Consider the following 24,295-nt stretch of genomic DNA (forward strand, 5'->3'; position numbering starts at 1 on the left):
AATTTCCACAAGGCCACACAAGCCTTGTTATAAAAACAGATCTTATTAAATGGTAGTAGAGATATTTTCTGCCTACTATATCATGAGATGCATCATTATTTTCTTAATCATTTCAGCCCATATAACATACTTAATACGTTTCGATGTATTAAAACTAAACAGATAGTTAAATTTTAACCATTTAGTTTAAAAATGCAAATCGATGCAATTGTCTATATAATCTTGTTGGAAGTTTCAGAGTGAACTGTTTGTTACATTTAAAAAAACCTAAATCCGCAGAATTTCATGTAGCAATCAAAACATACAAGAAAAAGCACAGACAAAATCACTTATTTTTCAGCATTTTATTAAAACAATTAATTCCGCACACATATGTTTTATTAAACTTACAACAGAAAGAAATTAAAAAAAAAGAAAAAAAAGAAGAAAAAAGCTAAACATAAATAAAACTTAATATCAAACTTGAGTAAAATTTCTTCTTTGTATATCGGTTTGATTAGTAAAGCTCATGCTGAACACAGACACTGACAAATTATATAATTGTTAAATTTCTTAAATTTGATTATATAAGTAGTTAATTTTCAAATGGCATCAACAAGATTTATGCCTGAATTTTAAACAAAAATTACCGAAAAAGTAAATATAGTGCAAAGTTAAATGGATTTAGATAGCGTAATTTTAGTCATTAATAAGAATTCGTGAAACTAACGAAGGTAACGAAGAGCGAGTGAAGAAATGAATATTTTTAAAAAAAATACATAAAACATAAAACTATTTATATAAAAATATATCTTTTTGCCTTATATTCATGAACAACGAAAGGACTTTAACTGTACAGATGGATTCTATTTCGTTACAGTAATTACTGTGGAAGCTTCGATTAATTCTGTAAAAAAAAAAAATAATTTAAATTCATTTAGGTGAAAATTTATAGTTGATCAAAGATATTTGCATAATAGCCTTAATTCGTTAAGATATGAGAGAGGTTAGAAAAAAATTGTATTCTACTTACCATACGCATACCAATGGAAATGAAATAGCAAGCAAATTGGTAAGTCCAGACAAAATAGTGACAGCTAAAGTGATTGTTCCCTACAAAGAATAAAAAAAAAGACAGATAATTAATGGGGTATACACCAGAAGCATTCCTGAGTGTAAAGTGTCTACATTTGAATGTTTTATGGAGTTTATAAAAAAATATTAAAATAATAATCAGGAGGTAAGGTATTGAAATAATGCAAGCAAAGAAAGTAATATTGGTCTAACGTGCAGACTTAACACAAACATCGGTAGACATGGCTGCTTGTGTTAGTCTTTATGTAGTGGATGAATTTCATCTCCCGGTGTGAGGCTACCGGTATTATTAGACAACTGAAATGGGTTGAAAAAGAGTGCATGTTTGGCCTCTAGAGCAGGGTCTCTGGATAGATAAAAATAATAAAAACTCTAAAATTAATAGAAATAGAAAACGACAATCGTACGCCTAATCACGGTACGAATAGGCAAAAACGTTTCATTTGTGGGAGCCACATAATTATAAAAAAAAAAATAATAATCTACTCATTTAATATTTGAAATTAATCTCGACACAGTATTCTTCGAATTTTCCTAATTTATATTTGATTATTTTTTTAGTAGTAATTATTTTTATTTTCGTTTAAAATAAGATATTAAGATATTAACTAACGTTATAGGAACTCTCTTCTAATTCTTTGACTATCGGTTACCTAAAGGTTATCAGGAATGCAATAAGAAAATTTGATATTTCTGCACTTACCGAGGCTGTATTAGGCAGAAAGTAGCAAATAGTAAGAACACACTCTTGGTTTAGCAGTAAATTAAGCAGACTGCAAGGAGCGCCACCTACAGTACACGACAGTCTTGTTACATCGCATGGAATGACCGTTCCGTTATCAAGTATAACATCCACCCTTCCCAATAGACGGAGAACACCAACAAGTAATCGGAATACCACTAAAGTAAAAAAATATATACATATTTATAAAGAAATAAAAAATATATATTTTATTTCTGTCAGAAGGAATAATATTTACTTGCAAATATTAAACTATTTAATAATTGAATTATAATTAAAATTTTCTATATTTGAAACAATTTTTAAGTAATGCTTGCATTACTTAAAAATTAATATGGAAGAGTAAAGATTAAATATAGCTATGAGCAGTGTATTTATTTTTTCTCTTCCACAGCAAACCTGAAGCTTGGAAACTCTTGATGAGTAGTTTTAAACTCGACTCATCACGATGTAAATTTCAAAAGAATCTGTTTTACAAAGTATGGGTTTTTCAAATCCAAATGCAAACTATACTATTTATATCGTGATTTATATTACTGTATAGGTAGCATTTCCTATTCCTAACTAAAGAAAGTGAATTTTTCTTTAAGAGTATTTTCTTTACGGGTTTGTGACTGAATGAAAGGTCTTTATATGGCCTATTTTGCTCATTTCCATTGAAATCACAAAAGTGATTTGCATATTATAGGTGTTTGAGTTGCAATTTACCATAATTGTTTTTTTTTTCCTTCCTCTTATCTACCTGCTTGATAGATGCGTTTTATCATATCGTGTGTCTGATTCCAATCATGTGTTAACAGAAAGATCTTTGCCGAGAAAGGAGTTACAGACAATTCAATTTGAAGGAATGGTTGCTTGAGATTATTCTGAAATTAAGTCGTGAGCAGTTCAGTGTTTCGATATTAGAGCAACGTATTCTCAGCCAGGTGTGTGTGTGCGCGTGTGTTTGTGTGTGTGGTGTGCAGGACGGCCAATAAATCACGAAGGGATTTAAACATTTAATAACTTTTTATTTAATAATTATATTAATTATTTTTTTATAAAGGAATGTAGAACTTGTAGGGTTTTTTTATTTTAGTTTGGAGATTTTTCATTGCTCACGCTGATAGAGGTACAATGGAACTCCCAAGGCAGATTTTGGGCGAAGGAATAATTTGACAATCTGCAATTTATTGGCAATCACCAGATCTGACATCTCCCGCCGTCATTCTATGGGATTACCTGAAGGAAGAGATGTATGTGAACAAGCCCCAGACAATCCAACAGCTAAAGGAGAACAATCGTGCAGAAATAAGTCACTTATGGATCACTCTGCATTTTCAAGTGCTACGTCGTTTAGGGGAAGAAACTGGAGTTAGGAAAAAAAATTGAATTATGCATATTCGTCTTAACATGGGCTAAGGAGGAATCATTTGAAGAGGGTAGAGGAAGTCCCTTCTCCAGAAAATGGACAAATATTCCATTAATGGTAATGGTAAAATTGTAATGGTTAATGGTAAAATATTCCATTAAGATTAGAAGAGATATTCAAAGCGTTAGTTTTAATAATTACTTAAATATTCTTAACTAACTTACCTCCCTCTATAGTTACACAGTGTTGTCTTCCTGGTGTGGCAGTGCAAGGAGGAGCTCCAACAATAACGGGACATTTGTCATGATAAATTTGCTTTGCATTGATGTAGCCTCCTCCTAGTAATTATAAAAGAAAACACAAAGTCCATTTAATTTTGATCGCAATTTAATTTTCAGTTAAGTTATAGAAGTTACACTTATTAAAAATGTTAACGTAGAGTTAATATTTTTTAATGTGTAACTACTGCTACAACATTCTATTAGTTATCCTTTCTTTGCATCTTGGTTACCGTATATATATATATATATCATAAAGGGAAAAATTGCAAACCGTTATATTAAACTTTGAATTAGTATTTCATTAAATTATGTTACTGACCCTGAGACCTACATCCCACAGCAAGAAACATCAGAAAAATAGCTGTAAAAACGATTACTTTCATAATTTTCAGTAAATCCCAGAAAGTTCAGATCAAATACTAAAGCTGATTCTGCCTGATAACCTTCCTGGCTGATGTTTTATAACTAACCAGGTTAATCAACCAATGAATTTGCTTTTCCAAACGGTGTCCCATTGTGACATTGAGAGATAAAATGATGTTATGAAGGTCGAATTTCAACATTAAAGCGATATTCTATGCGCTTTTCAGAAACGGTATTTCGTTACCACTGCAATTTGTGAGTATAATAACAAATGAAAGACGATAACTGGTCAAGTGTTTACGTGTTCATAAACAATATCCTGGTGACAAAAGTCACAGAACAGAGTTCTCTCTCTATATATATATATCTGTTTATAGGATTTTAATTTCTTATTTGTTTTTAGTTATCACAAAAATAAATAAATATTTTTTTTTTTTCAGTTTTCGCAAGATTAAAGTTTATCCTAGGATCGAAAAGTGTACCTTCTTTCTTGCTTTCTATATATTTTATTTATGTAGAATATTTTTATATATTGCCTTCTATATAAAACAAAACTTAGAAATATTGCAAACAATCTACTATCAGAAGAACAAAATGGCTCTAGACATGTACGATCATAATAGATAACATTTATGCCTTAAAACAATTACAGAAAAAAAAACTAGAATTTAACTTAGCCTTAATAGTGTATGAGAAAGTGTTTAAAAATACACAGAGAGAAAAACGAATGCTGTTCATATTAGAACCAAAATATTCAAAGAAGACAAAACAATAGAAAAGGTGGAATACTTTACTTATTTCAGTTATACAATAACATATATAAAAGAAAAAAAAACATAATTTAAAAAATATAAATTTCCGAAAACATGTAGAACTGAAAGGATACCGAATAAAAAAATAAATAAAAAAGGCGAGACACACAACTTATTTTATAAATAAGTTGTGTGTCTCGTGGCAATTAATTTATAAATAAATTTTATAAATTAATTGCCACGCTCACCTATTATGGTTTAACAGAAATCTGATGATAATGATGATTAGTTTCCTTTCATCCATACGAACGGGAAGGGAAGCTATGCTACCATACTAGGGAAGTGACTATGAGCAAGTTGGTTTCTGTGTGTGCATGGGTTTGCCTGTTTGCGGGATGAAAAACCCCAGGATAAGCTGCGGAAAAACCCTACTGTCCACGTCTAAGACCAGATAACTTGCTATGGCTGAAGAAGATCCGTAAGCTCTTCATGTCTCCGAGGAATCGAACCTAGGACACTGCTTCCCCAGGCATATGGCTGGAGAAGCAGTGTGGGGAAGCTCATAGCCACTAGGCTAACCGCGGGGACAATAAAAATATGGATGTAAAAAAGAAAGATCAAGGTAGAATGCAGACAGCAGAAACGAGATATTCAAGAATATTTAAAGGATGAGCAGAATTTGATCATATAAAATGCAAACGTTAGGAGACAGGCTGGTATTATTTTTTAAACGAAAGGATCAAGGGCCTACGAAAAAGACTGGATTCATATAGACCACATAGAAATAGAATAAGAGAAAAAACAACTGCAAGACAGAAAGCCAGTAAAGCCAGTAAAACTAGAAAATGCCAAATTCTTGAGGACAATAAGAAGAATGTATAATGCTTTGTTTGTTTGTTTCTATCAGGTATGTATTGAAAATAGTTGTTGAAGGAATTAATTTTTTTTATGAATTCCTCAGTTGTGTTGGATTTGAAAGCAATTAAACTTAGGAACTAAATATCAAAATGATACTGAAATTAGCTTCTGGGTCTCAAATGATAGCACTGTTTTTTAGAAAGGCTACGTTCATGAATATTACACCCAGTGTAACTTGATATTCATCATGTGTTCAGCAAAATCACTCGCGTATAATTTATAGAATAGATTAAATAAAAAAGTAATTAAGCGAGTATAGAAATGGTGTAAATGCTGGCACACATTTTGCATGCGTTTCAAACATTATTAATCCACATGCCAATGATCAATAATTCGCAGCATGTGACTGACTATCGGCAAAACGTTGCTGACAGTGATTCATGCCTGTTAGAGTTTACACTTGCGACTTTAATAGGTATCAGGTTCAACGGGCGATCTTGATCGACAGGCTTGTTATATTACCAAGAGCTGAAAGGTATGATACATATACGATACTTCGTAATAGAAGCACGTTTGTTGGAAATCATACGGATGGAGCTGAATAATCGAAATTTTTTTCTTGAGCATCAAAATCTTTCATTTGTTAATAGTGATTTATTTTGAATTTGTCTGAGGGTTCAAATCCTATGCAAAGCAATACCTAAAGTAAAACATTTTGATGAATGTAATTCTGGGTGAGTTGATTTATTATACATACTCTTTTGTAAAGTGAAAAGCAACATTAGTTTTCTTGTACATACCATGGCTCTTGATGGATGTCAGCACTCTCTATGTAATGGTACAACAAGATTTGACTGTTTATTAAATTAAAAATCCTGCAGAAAAAACGGAATTGGGGAGTTTGAAATTATATATATTTATATATATTTGTTTCATTGTTTCATTTTAAAGTAGAGAATCACCTGATACATAACATTGTAGCATAATTTGCCTATTGGTTAGAAGAACACTTGGCAAGAAATTATACAATTGTTTCCATTGTTTACACAATAGTGAACAATCAAAAGTTTGCACTTGAAGTAAATTTACGAGTAAGCAACATGTGGAGGCCGGTGACTTCAAGTTGCTCTAGAATCATACAGGGCACATTCGTCTGCTTCCATATGTAAATAGTTTAGTCCAGAATTCACTTCATGTGCAAACTTTTATCTCACGCATGGGTAAAGGATAAAATCAAAAATATCGTTTTTTGTCCACTATAATTCAGTAATATAATACGTAGAAAATGACATTTGCAATTTCAATTAACTTTCCTTTTTAAATTTCAATAATGAAATAGTGAAATAATGAAATCAGTTTGCTTTATTTTTCCCGCAATACTAATATTAATATATTTATTCATAACCAACAGTTATGAATAACTATAATATAAAATATAATGAATAATATTAAAACATTATGTTCAGGTGTCAATGCACCACTATTGCCTTGCCTTTCTTCATGGGAGTGCAGACCCAATCCAAACTACAAAATGTTATGTTTACAAATTTTAGGTATATCACACGCCAATTAATCGTTGGTATTTATTTTCTTCCAAAATCTTAACGGAGTTACAGTTCAAGGGATATTGGTGATAGCACGAAAAATAGGCTTTTTGTTTTGGGTTTTGCTAACATATGCAGTATTGTTTATATTATAATTTTTAAAATACAATTTTATTAATGCTGATCATAAAAACAAACTTATATTATAGCTTACCAGTTTCCCAGCAGACTGTCTGGCTTTATCAAGGCGTTTATGGAAAGACGTAAAAACTAGTAAATGCAAATTGAAAGGAACATAATAAACGTTGTAAACCAACTAGTAGCTAATGTTACACGTTCGCCTGCCAGAGAGGACTTATTGTTCTTATTCATTATCACGCATGCGTGTTTGTTGTAAACGTGTAATGTGATTACTGGCTAGCTGTAGTTCAGCTTGATTAAGAGAGAGGATAAGGTTTTTCCACGAACTGTTTAGAATTACACCCCGATTTCTGTTGAGGTTTCCGTCGGTTATTGACACTATTGTGGCTTCCTTGAATAAACGATGTCTGTAGTCGTCATCGACTGTATCCCCACATCCTATCACTCCAAGACTATATGGGACACCTAAAATACATAAACAGGATATACCTCTGTCCAATCGCTGATGGAAGATCACCACCAACCTACCTTTTGGCTAAGCATCTTGCAAACTTATTAAATAATAAAATAAAATCAACAGAATCCTATATTAAGAATTGTCAACATTTTGTAAATAAACTCCAAGCCATTAAGTTTGCACCAACAGATATGCTAGCCAGTCTAGATGTTGTATCCATTTTCACCAATGTACCAGTAGAAGAGGTAATAAACATCATCCAAGATCTTTTTCCTCTAGACATCACACAGATGTTTAGACACTGCCTTCAATCTAATTTCTTCAAGGAAAAAGGCCTATATCCACTAGCGCAAAACGCAGCCAACACTATTAGATTCAAAAGAACGATAATCCTAGCCAAAGCCAAACAACCTGTTCTCAACATATCTCCTTATGATAGAAAGGCAATTCTCAAATTGAAGAAAAACAAAGGGAAATTCTACAGTTATCCTTAACTCTAAAGATTATTATGATAAGTTAAACGTATTACTATCAGACAACTCCACTTATAAGATCCTAGACAGAGACCCTACAATAAAAAATCATAATGAAACACACCAACTAAACAGAAATTGTAACATTTGGCCAGGAGAATTGAAGAGGACACTAAAATCCTCACATCCTATCACTCCAAGACTATATGGGACACCTAAAATACATAAACAGGATATACCTCTCCGTCCAGTCGTTGATGGAAGATCACCACCAACTTACCTTTTGGCTAAGCATCTTGCAAACTTATTAAATAATAAAATAAGAACAGAATCCTATATCAAGTATAGTCAACATTTTGTAAATAAACTCCAAGCCATTAAGATTGCACCAACAGACATGCTAGCCAGTCTAGATGTTGTATCCATTTTCACCAATGTACCAGTAGAAGAGGTAAAAAACATCATCCAAGATCTTTTTTCTCTAGACATCACACAGATGTTTAGACACTGCCTTCAATCTAATTTCTTCAAGGTTAACCACATCATATACCAGCAATGGGAAGCCCGCTATCACCATCTTGTGCAGACCTTTTCATGGAAAAACTTGAAAAAGAAATTCTCTCCACAATCTCCCCCAGACCATCTACACGGTGGAGATATGTTGACGATATCTTCATTATATGGCAAGACAGGTTAGAATATCTAAAATCGTTTGTGGATAAAATCAACTCAATACATTACAAGACAAAATTCACTCTGGAAGTGGAAAACCAGAACCAACTGCATTTTTAGACATCTTGATAAAGAAACAATCAAACAGTGTCAAATTATCTATTTACAGAAAGCCCACAGATACTGGAAGATCTCTTCATTATACTTCAAACCATCACAAGACACACAAACTGAGCATTATTCACATGTTGGACCAGATAGGAAATATAGGACCAGAAAGTTTATATCAGAAGAGGAGGATACTCAGACTGAACTCTCACTAATAGCCAACACATTATCACAAAATGGATATCCTCAAAACATCATAAAAATATCTATACAGTGACAACCCGAGACAAGAAGAATCACACTCCCAGCACATTTCTACTGTAGTGATCCCTTTCATCAAGTCAATTTCTTATCAAATAGCAAGAATACTAAGAGCCTACAACATCAGAATGTTCTTCAAACCAACCACCAGCATCAGACAAGTTTTAGGATTCCCAAAAGATAAGGTCCCTTTCTACAAATAACCAGGAGTATATTACATTCCCTGCTCCTGTGGTCTTGCCTACATCGGACAAACTTCACGCTGTTTAGAATCAGACAAAAAGAACTGTACATCTAACCACACGATAGAGTGGCAAAACAGCTCCATGCCATATCTCGATGACGACTACAGACATCGTTTATTCAAGGAAGCCACAATAGTGTCAATAACCGACGGAAACCTCAACAGAACTCAGGGTGTAATTCTAAACAGGCGTGGAAAAACCTTATCCTCTCTCTTAATCAAGCTGAACTACAGCTAGCCAGTAATCACATTACACGTTTACAACAAACACGCATGCGTGATAATGAATAAGAACAATAAGTCTTCTCTGTCACGCGAACGTGTAACCTTAGCTACTAGTTGGTTTACAACGTTTTTTATGTTCCTTTCCATTTGCATTTACTAGTTTTTACGTCTTTCCCTAAACGCCTTGATAAAGCCAGACAGTCCGCTGGCGAAACTGGTAGACTATAATATAAGTTTGTTTTTATGATCAGCATTAATAAAATTGTATTTTAATTATAAACGACCAAATATGTTTAGTTTAAACAGTATTATGATTTTTATTGCCTAACGAATGCAGTATCGTTTGGAATTTCTATGAAGGAATGCAAATGAGTGTAAAAGAGACATCATAATTTCAGAAAAGTAATCAATCACATTACTTTATATAAAAGGAAATCTATTTCTTCATTCTTCTATCTTTTAATCCTGACATAATTTCTGAAAGAAACAGTGAGATCACAGACGTCATATTCAACAAGTATGTACAACCAATAATAATACAATTTAATGATAAAAATAAACTAGTGAGTGATTATATTTATCCAGGATGACGGATTATCAGTGCAATACCTTGAAGCAATAAAAAAAAAAGATTGGCTTCTGAATATAAAATATTTGATTCACTCCAATCAATATTGAAAATCTAACACGATATTATATTACCAAAATAATTTTTTAAATTAAATTAATTTTTTTTAATTCAATGTATTTCCCCTCTATTGACATATTACTTACTGTCAAAGAACACTTTCGTTCTATGGGAATATCAAAAATTCAGAAAAAAAAAACTTAGTATGAAAATACTCTTCACTACATTAGAAAATAATACGTTTGGATATGAATCCAATCCAAACTATTTTGGTATTTAGTGCTGCGTGATATTCACATAATTCACTCAGTATTATTATTATTAAAAAAATTATTATTAAGAGACACCTCCAGAGAGTCAGGGACTCATCGAGGGAGGAGGTATACTAAACTCACCAGCTATTATACTTATTCTTGAATTTATTAACATTGCTTGCACTCAAATCATCCAATGGAAATAAATTCCAATCACGCACCATCCTATGAGAGAAAAATCTAATCCTCACCACCTTCTTAGCAGCATTCATCCTCCGCTTGCAAGGATGCCTCTTGTCCTTTCCACACCCTCCATAAATTGAAAACGCACATCAACTACAATCTTGTATGACCTTTGAGAAGTTTGTAAGTCACAATCGTATCACTCCCTCTTTCTCCAAATTCTCAATCTCCCTTCATAATCAGTATTTCATAATCCTGACATCATTTTTAACATCTCTTCACTATATCAGAATCACAACAGGAACCATGAGACCAGACGTGCGCAGAATAGTCCAAGTGAGGTCTTACCAACGCCTTATAAAGAGGCACAATAGCATCATTATTTTTACATGTGAACGTTCGCTTCAGCACTGCAGTTACCTTTTGAGTTGTATTTACAATCTTTGCTACATGGCCTCAGCACTTCAACTTCCTATCTATTAACACTCCAAGATCCCTAGTCTTATCAGTTTCTTCTAGCATAATCCCAAAAATATAATACAACATTGATATCTAATCACGCCGAAGTGAATGACTTTACATTTACTGACATTGAATTGACATCCATTTTCCCATGCCCTCAATTCCAGCCTATTCTGCAAGTACTGCATATCAGCAGCGTTCATGATTAACTTACCTATCTTTTCATCATCAGTAAATAGCTGCATGTAGCATGCCAAATCCTTCCCAATACCATTAATGCATAGATTGAATAAGAGTGGCCCAAGCACTGATCCTTGTGGTACACCACTTGTTACCTTAAATCTTGCAGATTCACATTCCTCATTTATCACGTTTTAATATTTGTCAGTCAACTATCTTTTTATCTACACTAATGTTCTATAATACAAACCCATACTCTCCAAATTATATAACTGTTTACAATGATGTGTTCTCTCTCTTAAAAGCCTTAGAAAAATCCAAAAGTAACATGATGTATCCAGTTCCCTTTGTCTAGCGCAATGGCAACATCGTTACAGAATGTGAGCAAGTTGCTAAAACATGACTTCCCTTAGTAAACCCATGTGGCTCATTACAAAGTAGAGATTCACTGTCAACTTATTTCTGAATGCGTGCCCTAACCAATTTTTCCAAAATACTCAGCATCACTCCTGAGATACTAATTGGTCGATAGTTGGATACACCGGTCTTTGCGCCATCTTTGTGCAATAGAATTACCGTACATTCTTTATTTTACTGTGGATTCTTCCCTGTTCTGAGACTCATAATATCAAACAGTCTGGTCAAAGGAATAGCCAGTTCAGCCGAACTCATTTTTAGCACACGTGCTGATATCCCATCACACCCTACTGCGTACACCAGATTGATAGCTTTTAACAAAATGGGTACTCATTACTTGAACAACGTCTTCTACATCTGTTACCTTTACGCCATCTGCATTTAGAAGAGTTATTCGTTCATATTCATTCTTTCCTTTATTTGCAGCATATCGATAGAATTCTTGTAGGTTGTCTTTAGCACGCAGAGACAGTTTCTTTTCATACTCAGACTTTGCTTTACGTACAACAGTTGTGGCTATTCTAGCCTGTTGTTCATAACGAACGTTATCCTTATGCAAACTGTATTCCTTCTACATTGTCCTTTTCTTACGAATCTCTTTCTTAATAAAATTTCACATCCATTTGACTCCTTCTCTATTTATTCTTCGAACTCCCGGGACACATTATTATATCGCATCATTTAAGTATTGTTTAAATGTTTCCCATGCACTGTCTATATTCTTTCCATCCAGCAACCGATCCCACTCCACTAAACCTAGTATTCTCCTCAGTTAGTCCATAATTTTCTGCTTTGCAGTTCGGCATATAACATTTTTTGAATGAACATTCATAAACTTAGTCACTTCCCAAGTGAGTACCGCATGATTACCTGTCATCAACCGGAGGCAGAATAGATACATCTTTAACTGAAACGCCCACTGATACTTTAATCAAATCTAACACCTTTTTAACCGCGAGTTCCTTCTTTCACATGTTGCTTGAGGAAGTTGTCCTCCCGCAACAGCTCAATAAATGCATGTTCATTCTTCTCATCAGATGCTACTGCATCAATATTTGGATAATTAAAGTCTCCATTATGATTACTGCTTTCGCGCTCTCTTTTGTATTTGGTGATGCATTTCTTCATGACTATCAACTGTTCCACCAGGTCTGTAACAACACCCCACTATGTAGTTGATCATGTTAAATTCCACCTCATACCAGGTGGCTTCAAATTCACTGCCACATGAAATATTATTATTAGTAGTAATACAATCATAGGTCTCAACACTATCTGGATTCAAGTCATTCGATATCATTAGCACCACGCTCTCTTCCTCTCCTATCCTTCATAAACCTATTGTACCCATTACACTCGATACCAATCAGTATACCGTATTTGATTCTGATATCCAGGTCTTACTAATGCCTACAATTTGAGATCCCAACATATTGACTAAGCAATCTCAACCTCTTTGTTTCTGATACTCTTAGCTTTCGTGTGCAGACCTAATAATCTACCGCATTTCCTTTTGTATACTTTTGTCTGCGGCCTGCGTGACCAAGTTGGACAACTTGCAGATCTCTATTTTCGTCTAGTGCCTTATACGTGTTGACATCTTTGCGCATGTTTGATGGGTCCGATCCGGACGACCACAAAGTCGAAATCGTTTTTTCCTCCTCAACAGTTCCATGACAAAGCCCATTCCCATCATTAACATAGTTATATAACATTGTTGTTATATAACTATGAATTTCCATTATCCGCTTGATGTCCTCTCTCATACTATACTTATTGCTAATTATTTCATTAGTTCCTACTACAGATACGATTTCGTTTACTTTTCTTTTCTCATGAGTAGTATCTTTTACCATAGAGTCGCAATACCAAGTAACTTCTGTCTTTTTACTAACAAAGTGACGTTGTTAGTCACTTTGTGTTACTAACAACAAAGCCTTTCCGTGTTTTGATATTCCTTATTTTGTTGCTTAATTTTAATTTTCTTCCTATGCTCATTTAAATGCCTCTCGGATTTTTGTAATTCCCGCATCGTTTTTATGATGATCTGCTTTAATTTTGCTATTTTGGAGGTTAATTCATTTCCATCAAACCTACTCCACAACTCAATAACCTCGTTAGTGGGGCTAGCTTTCTTGTTCTCGCCTGTGGTGCTCTTTTTAGCATTACTTTTCTTGTGCGTTTTTGACGCCATTTTAAACTTATTGTTGAAATATCTTAATACACTAAAACTCCAATTTTCTAACACAAAATACAATAAGACATAAACAAAATCACCAATTGTACGCGAGTGCTAAATTCACCAATAAACCACAATGTATCCTCGAACCAGTATCACAAAAATTATATCACAGCATGGAAAATTGATCTGTACTTTTAGCAATTATATATAAGAAAGGAAAGTGGTATATATCAGAAATATATCAAAAAGTGGTGATATATCTGATATAAATATCTGATGATATATCAAAAAGTGGCGATCACGAGAAAATATTGTATTAAAAACAGTTATTTACCAATCATTTATCAATTATTTATTTTCTAAATTGCTACCAGTTTATCAATATGCCTGTAGGCGAACTGCATCGTCTAAGTTGGGGCTGTGCAACCTTAGATAATCCGAAGGCCGCATTAAAAAAAAAAACGATTTATCCGAGGGCCACGTCACAATGCGTATCTAGTAATTTGGTGAGCAGCAGCGATACAATCTCGAAAGCTGAATAAATGAACAACACTAAGTGCACACTAATCGCGTGCTCACGTTCCCGGTGAGCGTCCGGAGCATGCGCGTTGGAACAAAAAATGTGTAAGAACATTTCTTTGACACATCTAATATTCGAAAAACACATGGGTATATAGTGATGTAAAAACACCAAATAAAATTACCAACATTGAGATTATCGATTAGTGATAGAATTAAGATATCTAATACACCTTCGATTCAAATTGTTATTTTATTTTTTTGCTTGTGAAAATCAAAACCCACATGCTGGCCGCACAATATTGCACCTGGGGCTGCATGCGAGCTGTGTTTTGGACAGCCCTGATCTAAGTATTCATATCCTGTTTGTTACGTTACCAAGTTTTTAAGAAACCACTTGTAAAATCTTTTTTATATCTCACTTATCTAAATAAATCCTGCCGGCTGCGCCTTTGTAATATTCTCTTATTTAATCTCTATAAGTCCTATCAGCTCTTGCCTAAACTTTGTGCCATTGTAAAGTTTTTCTCTTATTTATTTTTATTAATCTCTTTTTACTATATTAAAATTTTATCTTTAATCTTAATTTATTATATTTGTTCCTTTCTTATATCTGCTTACTTTATACTATTCTATACTTGAACTTTATCTCCTTAAAAAAAATATTTCTCTTAACTTCTATATATCTCTTGGCCGTTCTATACTTACAAGAACGATGCTTGTGGTTTGGCGGACAAAGGAATGACTAATGGCGGATACCTATTCCTTTGTCTCGCACTGGTTCTAATTCCTTTTTGGGATTCGGGGAAAATTTATTTTTCACTGCGCCACCCGAATCCTAGATTATCAGATAGTGTAGAATCGAGGAACCAGAACACAGTTTAGCATACAGTCTTATTTATCTAAGAGTTACGTTTGCAGTCATAGCCTGTCTATAATTTAATATCCCGCTATGGTTCGTATTTTATGAGCAAGTGCAACAGAGAAGAAAATCAGGCAAGTCATCAGTTAAACAAAAAGAAAAAAACATTTAATTCAATTGAAACATTGTTCATACTATGAATTCACTCTTAATATTTAATCTGCAATTGCTAATGAATGAGCACTAATTTACTCAGATTCTCAATATCTATCTTAGCATGCATGACAAAGAACTTCAGTTAATGCTTACAATTTACTCTTGAAAATTCACACTTATTCCATAATACTAAGGACAATTATTAGCTGAACAATTAGACTAGCTTCATGCGCCCTTATACAATTTCTTTTCGCATCATTCTCATAACCTTTTCTATCATTAAAAGACAATTCTAAGGCACCACACGCTCTCAATTAATTCACTTAACAAAATGCTCAAAATTCTCATCATTACTTTATCATTCAAAGAAAACTTTGAATGTCCTTCCTAAAGTTTACATACATTTTCCTCTAATACGCATATACATATAATAAAACATGGATTGTACGTTACCAATTGCTGGGGACTTATCTGGGCACTTTACATATCTCGTCTGGACAATTTCTTTCGACACCACGTTCCTTCATGCCTTCTCTGAGGTATTCTTCAAGGTTTCAGTCTATACTTTCCTCTGCTGCACAAAATAGGTAGCCGTTGTTCTTTGGTGAACTTGTTCAACATTGTGACGATATCTCCGTAAGTATCGGTGAATACCTTCTGCTGGGATGATCGCCGTCCGATAAATTGTGTTCAGAAATCTACGGTAAAGTTCCTCCGTCATTTTCTCGAATCCGTGGGGAGCGAGGAGACGCCACGAGGAGAATCCATACACATTAGCAAAACCGCCCGAAAACTCCGGAGCGTAACTCCACACAAGAGTCAGAGTAAAAACTCAGCATAAAGAACTCCAGAACAAGCCTTTTCTTTGGCGCTGCACGCCTTTTTAAATTGCGCGCCATACCTTCACTTCACGGCATCGATTACTCCTCCCATTTTTCATCACGTCATTCACGTCACCCACTACTGCGCCACACACGGAATTTTCAGCCTACTCTTTTGCGCGTATGAGTGTGTGTGTGTGGGTGGGGGGACTTACTCTTTTGCGCATGTGTTTCGACTCCGGCCATTTCTATTTAATCGGATTATCTCTTTCACCAAGCAATTTATAAGTACTTACACTTAAGCAGTTTAGCAATTCAAAATACTTTATAATATCACATATTATATGAAGGATTTTCAGCTTAGTAACATTTTAGTGAAATTTACAAGAGTCTAGTATATTCTGGTACATCAATACTTGATTCAAATTTGCAAGCCCATGTTAAGTCTGAAGGAAACGTAAATTAATTTAAATTTTGTTTAATTCAGAACTTAACACACTAATGCTATCTATGCAATAACTTTTTGATCAAAATAGTTATTTCTAAAAAAAAAAGTCACCACCATCATCAAGTGAGGACGAATAATTCATTTATTTTGTTGTAATACTGTACGTTTCCATGTTTTTAAAATGCTACTGCAAATGTAGTTTCATGAAATGTACGATGGTATTTATTACTATTATTAAAGTGACTTTAGTTTCCGCTAAAATTTATTTAGATATTTCAATGATTATTATCTGCAGTTAGCATCCTTTTATACATTAGAAGAATTTTTAAAGTAAATGGAGTTTCTAGAAATGAAAGTGATATCAATGTTGTAAAATATTTAACCGAATCTTCCTTTGAATAATAAAAAAAAAGTTCAAAATTTCTGCTTTTAAGGGAAAAAAGGGAATGCATTTTAGGAAACATGAAATAAGGGGTAAGAAAAACGAAGGAATATACCGCATTATCATTTTATAGACGTAATATGCTAACACTTTCGAGTATTTTGGTTCTGTATTCTAGAGTTCTTCTAGCATGATTAAGCTTAGTCCTCGGAAATTTTGATTCATAACTTCTATAAAAAGTGAAATCTGGAATGAGATACTAATTATGTAATATAGAATTTTATTGTTTACGTATATTTCAGCTTCTTATCCGATATACGTAATTAAATGTTACGAATAATTATCATAAATACTACACAAGTTTTTTAAATATTATCACTATGAAACGAAGTAGTTTCATGATGTGTTTTTGATTTGTGACTGGGTATTTCGAGGAATCAATGATGCTTAGCTTATTAGCGTATTGAATACTGGAGATTACAAAAATGTGTAACGGTATATCGAAAACCATGTAAATATCTAATCTAGTTTTAAAGTTTAGAGAATGAACCTTGTTCAAAAATAGCATAAAATAATAGCACCAAACCCGAATTTAAAAATTTAAAATAAATCTGGACGCCCGTTGTCTTAAAGAAATGAAGAAAGCTGAAGAAAATGACGGTACAATTATGCGACTTTGATAATAAGCACCTATAACTACATAGAAATAACAGAACATAAAATTTCTAGGTTAATAAGATGTAATTTTTACTGATGTTTTGAACAAGATCTCAACTCGAATTTAAACAAGTGTTCAGTCGTATGGTGTCCTGAGTGGAATAACTACATCATCAAAATATCTAAGACAGAAATAAGCAGAATTCAATGATAGGAATTAGTGACTAGAATGAGTATACCCCACCCCCCAACACACACACACACACACACACACACACACACACACACACACACACACACACACACACACACACACACACACACACACACACACACACACACACACACACACACACACACACACACACACACACACACACACACACACACGTTCCAACAACCGATATCATCTTTAAAACCAAAATCCAACCCTTAATAAGGACAATATTTGAATGTTCGAAGAAATGGGATTTAAATAGTGTTACAGCTGAGTAGTTGCGACGCAGTGTCATAAGGATGCTATGCAACTATTCTGGTCCCCTCTCTCCAAGTGTTGAAACATTTTCCCTGCATCAACACTATAAAATCCTTTAACCAACTTAAATGTTTCTATCATATTCCCTCTTTTTCTCCTATCAACCAACTTCTGAAATCCATTCATCCTCATAGGGAACATTCCACAGGCATCTTCCTATCTTATCTACCTGCCTCTGAATCCTCTCCACTGCTAACCCATCTCCAAGAAACCCAGTGGACCCGACTTGAGCACAATAATCCAGATGCAGGCATATCAGGAACCTTATGAAGAGGAATAACAACTTCCTTATCTCTACAAGTTAATGTGTTCTTCAATAGCCAAGTAATCTTTTGAGCTATCTTAGCAACTGTGGCAATATGTCCTCTAAACTTTAACTCTTCCTCTCTCTCAACCACTATCCTTAAATCTCTCGCTTCATCTTTATCCTGGAGTCCAGTGCAATCAGTGTGAAACAGGTTTGCAATTTATTTTTCCTAAAATGCATAACGTTATATTTCCTCACCTTGAACTGAATACAATTACCTCTTGCCCATACTGACAGCATATTTAAATCGGCCTGAAATCTTTCCACATCGCCTTCATTAACTATTACTCCACCCTCTTATCCAATTAATCAGCGTCATATCCATAACTATTTATTCTAATTTGCGTAAGAGAGTTCCATGTGGTATTCTGTCAAATGCATTTGCAAAAACAACTTGTAACCATTTCCTTTATTCAATTCAGCTGTTGCTCTATTATAAAAAGTTAGTAAATTACAAAGGCATGCCCAACCCTTCACAAAGCAATGTTGACTTTCAGAAAGTATCATATATTTATCTACCCATTATTGATTATTTTTGCCAATATTTCTAGTACTTTTACAACCGCGCCTGAGATACTGATTAGTCTATAATTTGCTACTGCAGTTTTAGAACCTCCCTTATGGCAATGCCACTTCCCTTGCTCATTCCCGCAGAACACCTTATATCCCGTCTAATCCCACTGGTGTGTTTACATTGAGATTCTGCATATCATAAGAACCCCCACATCAATATCTGTCACATATGTTAAAACAGTAACCTCACTAGAATGATATACCTTTGCAATGTGGTCATTCAATTAACTCAGGTATTTTATCTGCTTCTGTCTCCTCGAGACCGTCATCAGTCATTAAGGTTAATCTTCGATAGTCATTCTTCCTCTTACTATATATTAATGAAGTGAGATCCTTCCTGAGCCTCACTGTCAGTGGACATTGACGAGGTCCTTTGGTCGGAGAGAGCTGGGTTCGATTCCCGTCCATGACGCAGGAACCTTTGTCTGGTCTCTCTTTCGACAAAAGGTGAGATAGCCGGTCTCTTACGGAGGTGAAGGGATTTTTCTCCAGGAAACTCGGGTTTTTCGTCCCTCAAAACAGACAAACCAGCCAGTAGAACACACACAATTTACAGACAAGAATACTTGGAGGTATATGGGTAACCGCCTTATCCTTGTAGGAAATCCAGGTATACTAGGAAGGCTATGGGTGCTTAGGTGCCTGTTAAAGCCAGTGATGCATGGAGATCTTTTTTTCACAAGAAATAAGATGAACATGGGTTTTGTAATCATTCAAGTGCTCAATTTTGTTCTTATTCTCGACTCCATTATCGATCATTATCGACTCCATTCCCGTTTTCTAACGGGAATGGAGTCGATAATGATCGCCTCTATTTTGAAATTTGGTGCGTTTTTGAGCCTACAAGTTTTGTCGAATGAAGAGGAGAATTTATTTCGTATTTTTCACTAAATCCATGAAACCCCAAATACCCTCAAATCCAGGTCGAGGTTACTGAGAAATAAGTGGTAATAAACTTATTTTGAACTTCTGAGAAAAAAAAGAAACTTTTTTATTATATGAACAGGTATGTGTAAAATACGGTCTTTTTATTTAAAAAATATGACGTCATCCCCCCCCATAAAATATACACATTATATTAGTTAAAACTTTGTCGTTGATCCAGAGGACAAAACATTTTTAAACATCAGTTGATCATGATGATGTTAATTATATTAAAATTGAAGAAGGCAGTTCATAAATCTCGAAAACGGAACTTGATAAATGTTACTAAGAATGGCTGAAAGAATTCTTAACATGCAAAGGGAGCTCTGGATTGATATGTTGATCAAGCACTTGAAACCAATTAATGACTGTTGAACAAGTAAGTAATATAGTGGTTTAATATTGTACATTATTGTGTTTATTTCTAGCAAATGAAATACAAATACTGAAGAATTTTATAGCAGTGTTAATGAAACAATTAAAAATATATTGTATTGACTGGAACCGTTACCGTGTATGTCGGAGTACAAGAATATAATTTAAAGTAAACAAAAAATTCTGAAACAATTCATCGTCTTATATTCTGGGAAAAAACTCCGAGACACTATTTCGGCGATGGAAAATATTGTGAAACAATTGTCTAGCTGCTGCAGTAATATATTGTGCAGAGGCGATATGTTAGACTTGTACTGTATTCTAATAAACGTTTGTCATTTTGGCATATTTATAGTGATGTATTAGCATATTAATATATATTATATATAAATATATACAAATATATACTCTACGGCATTTCAGAGATATTCGATCGGATTAAAATTCCGTTGCCTGAGGGGGTTCATTGGACGGTCGTCGCAAACTGAGATGATTGTTCTTCGAGCCATGCCTGGGTTATTAAGGCCCGAGGGGGGGCGGCTCATTGTCCTGCTGAAATAGACCATCGGCTGTAAAATGCTAGAAGGCCATGAAAGTGTGTATAAGTGATCAACCAGCACATTCTGGTAGCTCGCAGCTTTTAAGAACCTGACCAGACACACTAATGAACCTAATGAGTTAGATGAGAAGGCTACCCAAACCATCGCAGGGATACCTCCTCCTCCTTGAACAGAACCGAGCAGGCACGAGTGGGCCAGGGGCTCATTTTGTAGACGCCACTCCAGCACCCCTCTCCTGACCTTGGTACAACTGATAACGGAATTCTCAGACCACACAACTCTGGTCCATTCTGCAGAGGTCCAGTTTTAATGGTTCCGACACCAGGCGAGGTGTAATGCCAGATGATGCGCTGTCATCAGTGGTACACGATTAATCACGTAGCCCGTGGTGTTCAAGGTACGTCGAATCGTTCACTCGATGGCGCTACTTGGACCTCTGACATTAAAACTAGATATGATTTCTGCCGCTTTGGTGCTGCGGCTGGTCTTTACGAGCTGTGTACGTCGACCCCAGCCACTACTCGCTTGTTGAACTCGCCCAACGTTCAAGTCTGTTCCACAACTGTTCCATTAGGTTGAAACCGTTGTTTGCAGGTTAGTCAAACTCATTATCATTATTACCTCAAACTTTCTTAAATGTACTTTTATTATGATAGAGTGCACTGCTATGTTGAAAGATACGTTAGACTGTTCCTTAAAACTGCCAGAAATGTAGGTTTTATAAATGTTGTATATCGAATACAATTGATCTTTACAGCCAATGTAGGCATAAGACCGATTACGTATCAAAAGAATCAACTTCATATTTTTCTGTCGCCAAACTTCTTTTCAATTGTGATGATGATCATCCCAGCATAAGCGTTCACCTGGCATCAGTCATCACTATCCTATGAGAAATGAGAGTGTCGTGATTCGTCATGACAAGTCCTAACATGGACTTGCAATGCTTTATTGATCAATTACTATAATGTTTGCATCCTTTCGCATTGCATTTATACAAACAGTGAGAATAAGGGATTTACCATGATTCCTTATTCTATGTCTGTAAACATAAATATCAAAGTTATATTGATGTTTTGTGGTACATTTATTTTGTGGTACATTTTCTTGCTGTTTTTTCGAAATAGAAACACCACTATTAATAACATAATGATAATGTACTTCCTACATAATATATTGCACCTTAGCAGCTGTCTTCTGCGGAGTTTTAGATAATCAAATTCTAAAGGCTAGTTTGATCAGTGTAGATGAAATCACCAGCCAAACGAAGTAATTCTGAAATTACTTCGTTTGGCTGGTGCATTTTTCATGCTGCATTTGAATTCGAACCCATAGTCTTTAAGTTGTTTGAAACCAGAAACACTTCAGTTCTGTTAACCAGGAAGACAATTACTGTAATAATGGGGTTACTATAGAATTGGATATATGCAAGAAGAATGTCTTTAAATCAATAAAAATAATAATAATTTTTTATTACATATGACACATACATTACATGCATTTGATTACATATGATACACACTTAATTATATATTTTTCTTTAAAAAAATTCAATATTTTTTTAAAATTAAAATTATGAGTAATATTTTGATTGCATATTTACAACATTTACAGCATAAGATTACCTATTTACAACAGGTTTAATTCTGGGTTTTTTTCCTGTGTAATAATATAATAATAATAATAATAATAATAATAATAATAATAATAATAATAATAATACAGCATTTGTTCATTTAACAATAAGTTATATATATATATATATATATATACATACATACATATACATACATACATATACATACATACATATACATATATACATACACAGATATATATATACACATATATATACACCTATATATACACACATATATATCCACATATATACACACACATATATACGCACACATATATACACATATACACACACACACATATACAGACACACACACACACACACACACACACACACACACATATATATATATACATATATATACAATTATTTAAGTGCGGTAACTACAGCACTGATATGTTATATATGGATTTGGATTTATTTATTTATTATTTTTATTTTCTTAAATCTTAGATGAGATGTAATTTCCCAGCTTTCATCGTCGAAGCTTATTTGTAAGCTTATCTGAGGATGACACCAGTTAGTTATTATTTATTGGTTTGTTTGCTGTATTGGGAAGTTACGAAATCAAACCTGTATTTAATAGGTGTGATTTCGATTTGAATAACGATAATAATAATAATAATATATTACATATTCATCAATATACTGAATGAACATTCGATGCACCCTCAGCCGAATAAAGTTTAGCTGCTATATCGACCATACTAATCGATTCCTAAGAATAAATACGTTTATTGACGTATTCTTCTAGCACTTTTCTCTTATTTTCTGAAATCTAAGAATTATGCCTCTAATGATATGTAAATATATTTTTAAATGCTTTTTTTTCACAGGCATTTCATTTAAAATAAACAGTAATAAATTAAATATTTTATTAGATGATTTCATAAATTTATTCATAGATGATATGATTTTAAATGCTATTTTAGATTTGAAAATTGTAAAAAAAACGAGAAAGTATTGAAGCAAAAAAAAAAATCAAATAACGCCTTTTATTCCTTTATAGGGGATAGGCATTTTAACATTTTATCACTAATTAAGAGATAGCTAACAAGTGCTATCATCTGGTGGTAGCAAATCCTAAGACTATGTTTTTAATGTCTGAAAATAGTTCTACAGTTCGATTTTCTTAAGTTTATGATTCCAAAAAACCTAAGTTTCTGGGGATTTCATTAGGAGGATTATGCTTTATAATAAACATCTTCCACCCCTAACGCCTTTTAGTCGCCAAAGAGAGTACACAGAACTCTTTTATCCGAAGAATGTCTTGAAAATAGATTGGGTTGACAGCGAGGATTCGCTGTTTTTCATAATTGATAGCTGAGTCCACGACTATTGATTTACAAGACTGTGAGGCACTATTATGGAAGGCTCTGCAATCTCATGGTCTCCTTACACTATATATTATTATCTGAATTAAATAGAGTTCATTGGTCGATTTTCTTCAGTTGCAGAATTAAAATCTGCGGTTTCTGCCGGAAAAAGACATTCATGCCTGTGCTAAATATCGAGTGACTTGGCAGTCGGTTTAAAATATCTAGAGAAAGTTTCTTCACTTGGCAACTAGAATTTAACTTACGGTTCTTATCTCGAGATATTGCATTATGAAAAAAATCAAGATTTCCACAAGGCCACACAAGCCTTGTTATAAAAACAGTTCTTATTAAATGGTAGTAGAGATA

At 33.9% G+C, this 24,295-nt stretch overlaps 1 protein-coding gene across 1 annotated transcript; it reads right to left on the minus strand.

Moving 5' to 3' along the window:
• Positions 1–481: 481 nt before the first annotated feature.
• LOC150106725 (uncharacterized) lies at positions 482–3,844 on the minus strand. Its single transcript, XM_090392669.1, has 5 exons — positions 3,768–3,844; positions 3,392–3,505; positions 1,778–1,974; positions 1,013–1,092; positions 482–886 (listed from the first exon to the last, which is right to left on the minus strand). Coding segments are annotated over exons 1-5 (456 nt in total). The 5' UTR covers positions 3,832–3,844; the 3' UTR covers positions 482–885.
• Positions 3,845–24,295: the final 20,451 nt, after the last annotated feature.

This window comes from Typopeltis vanoorti, chromosome 5 (assembly GCF_054136105.1).
Source record: "Typopeltis vanoorti isolate ZY-2024b chromosome 5, IOZ_Tvanoo_1.0, whole genome shotgun sequence".
In the NCBI taxonomy this organism is placed as follows: domain Eukaryota; kingdom Metazoa; phylum Arthropoda; class Arachnida; order Uropygi; family Thelyphonidae; genus Typopeltis; species Typopeltis vanoorti.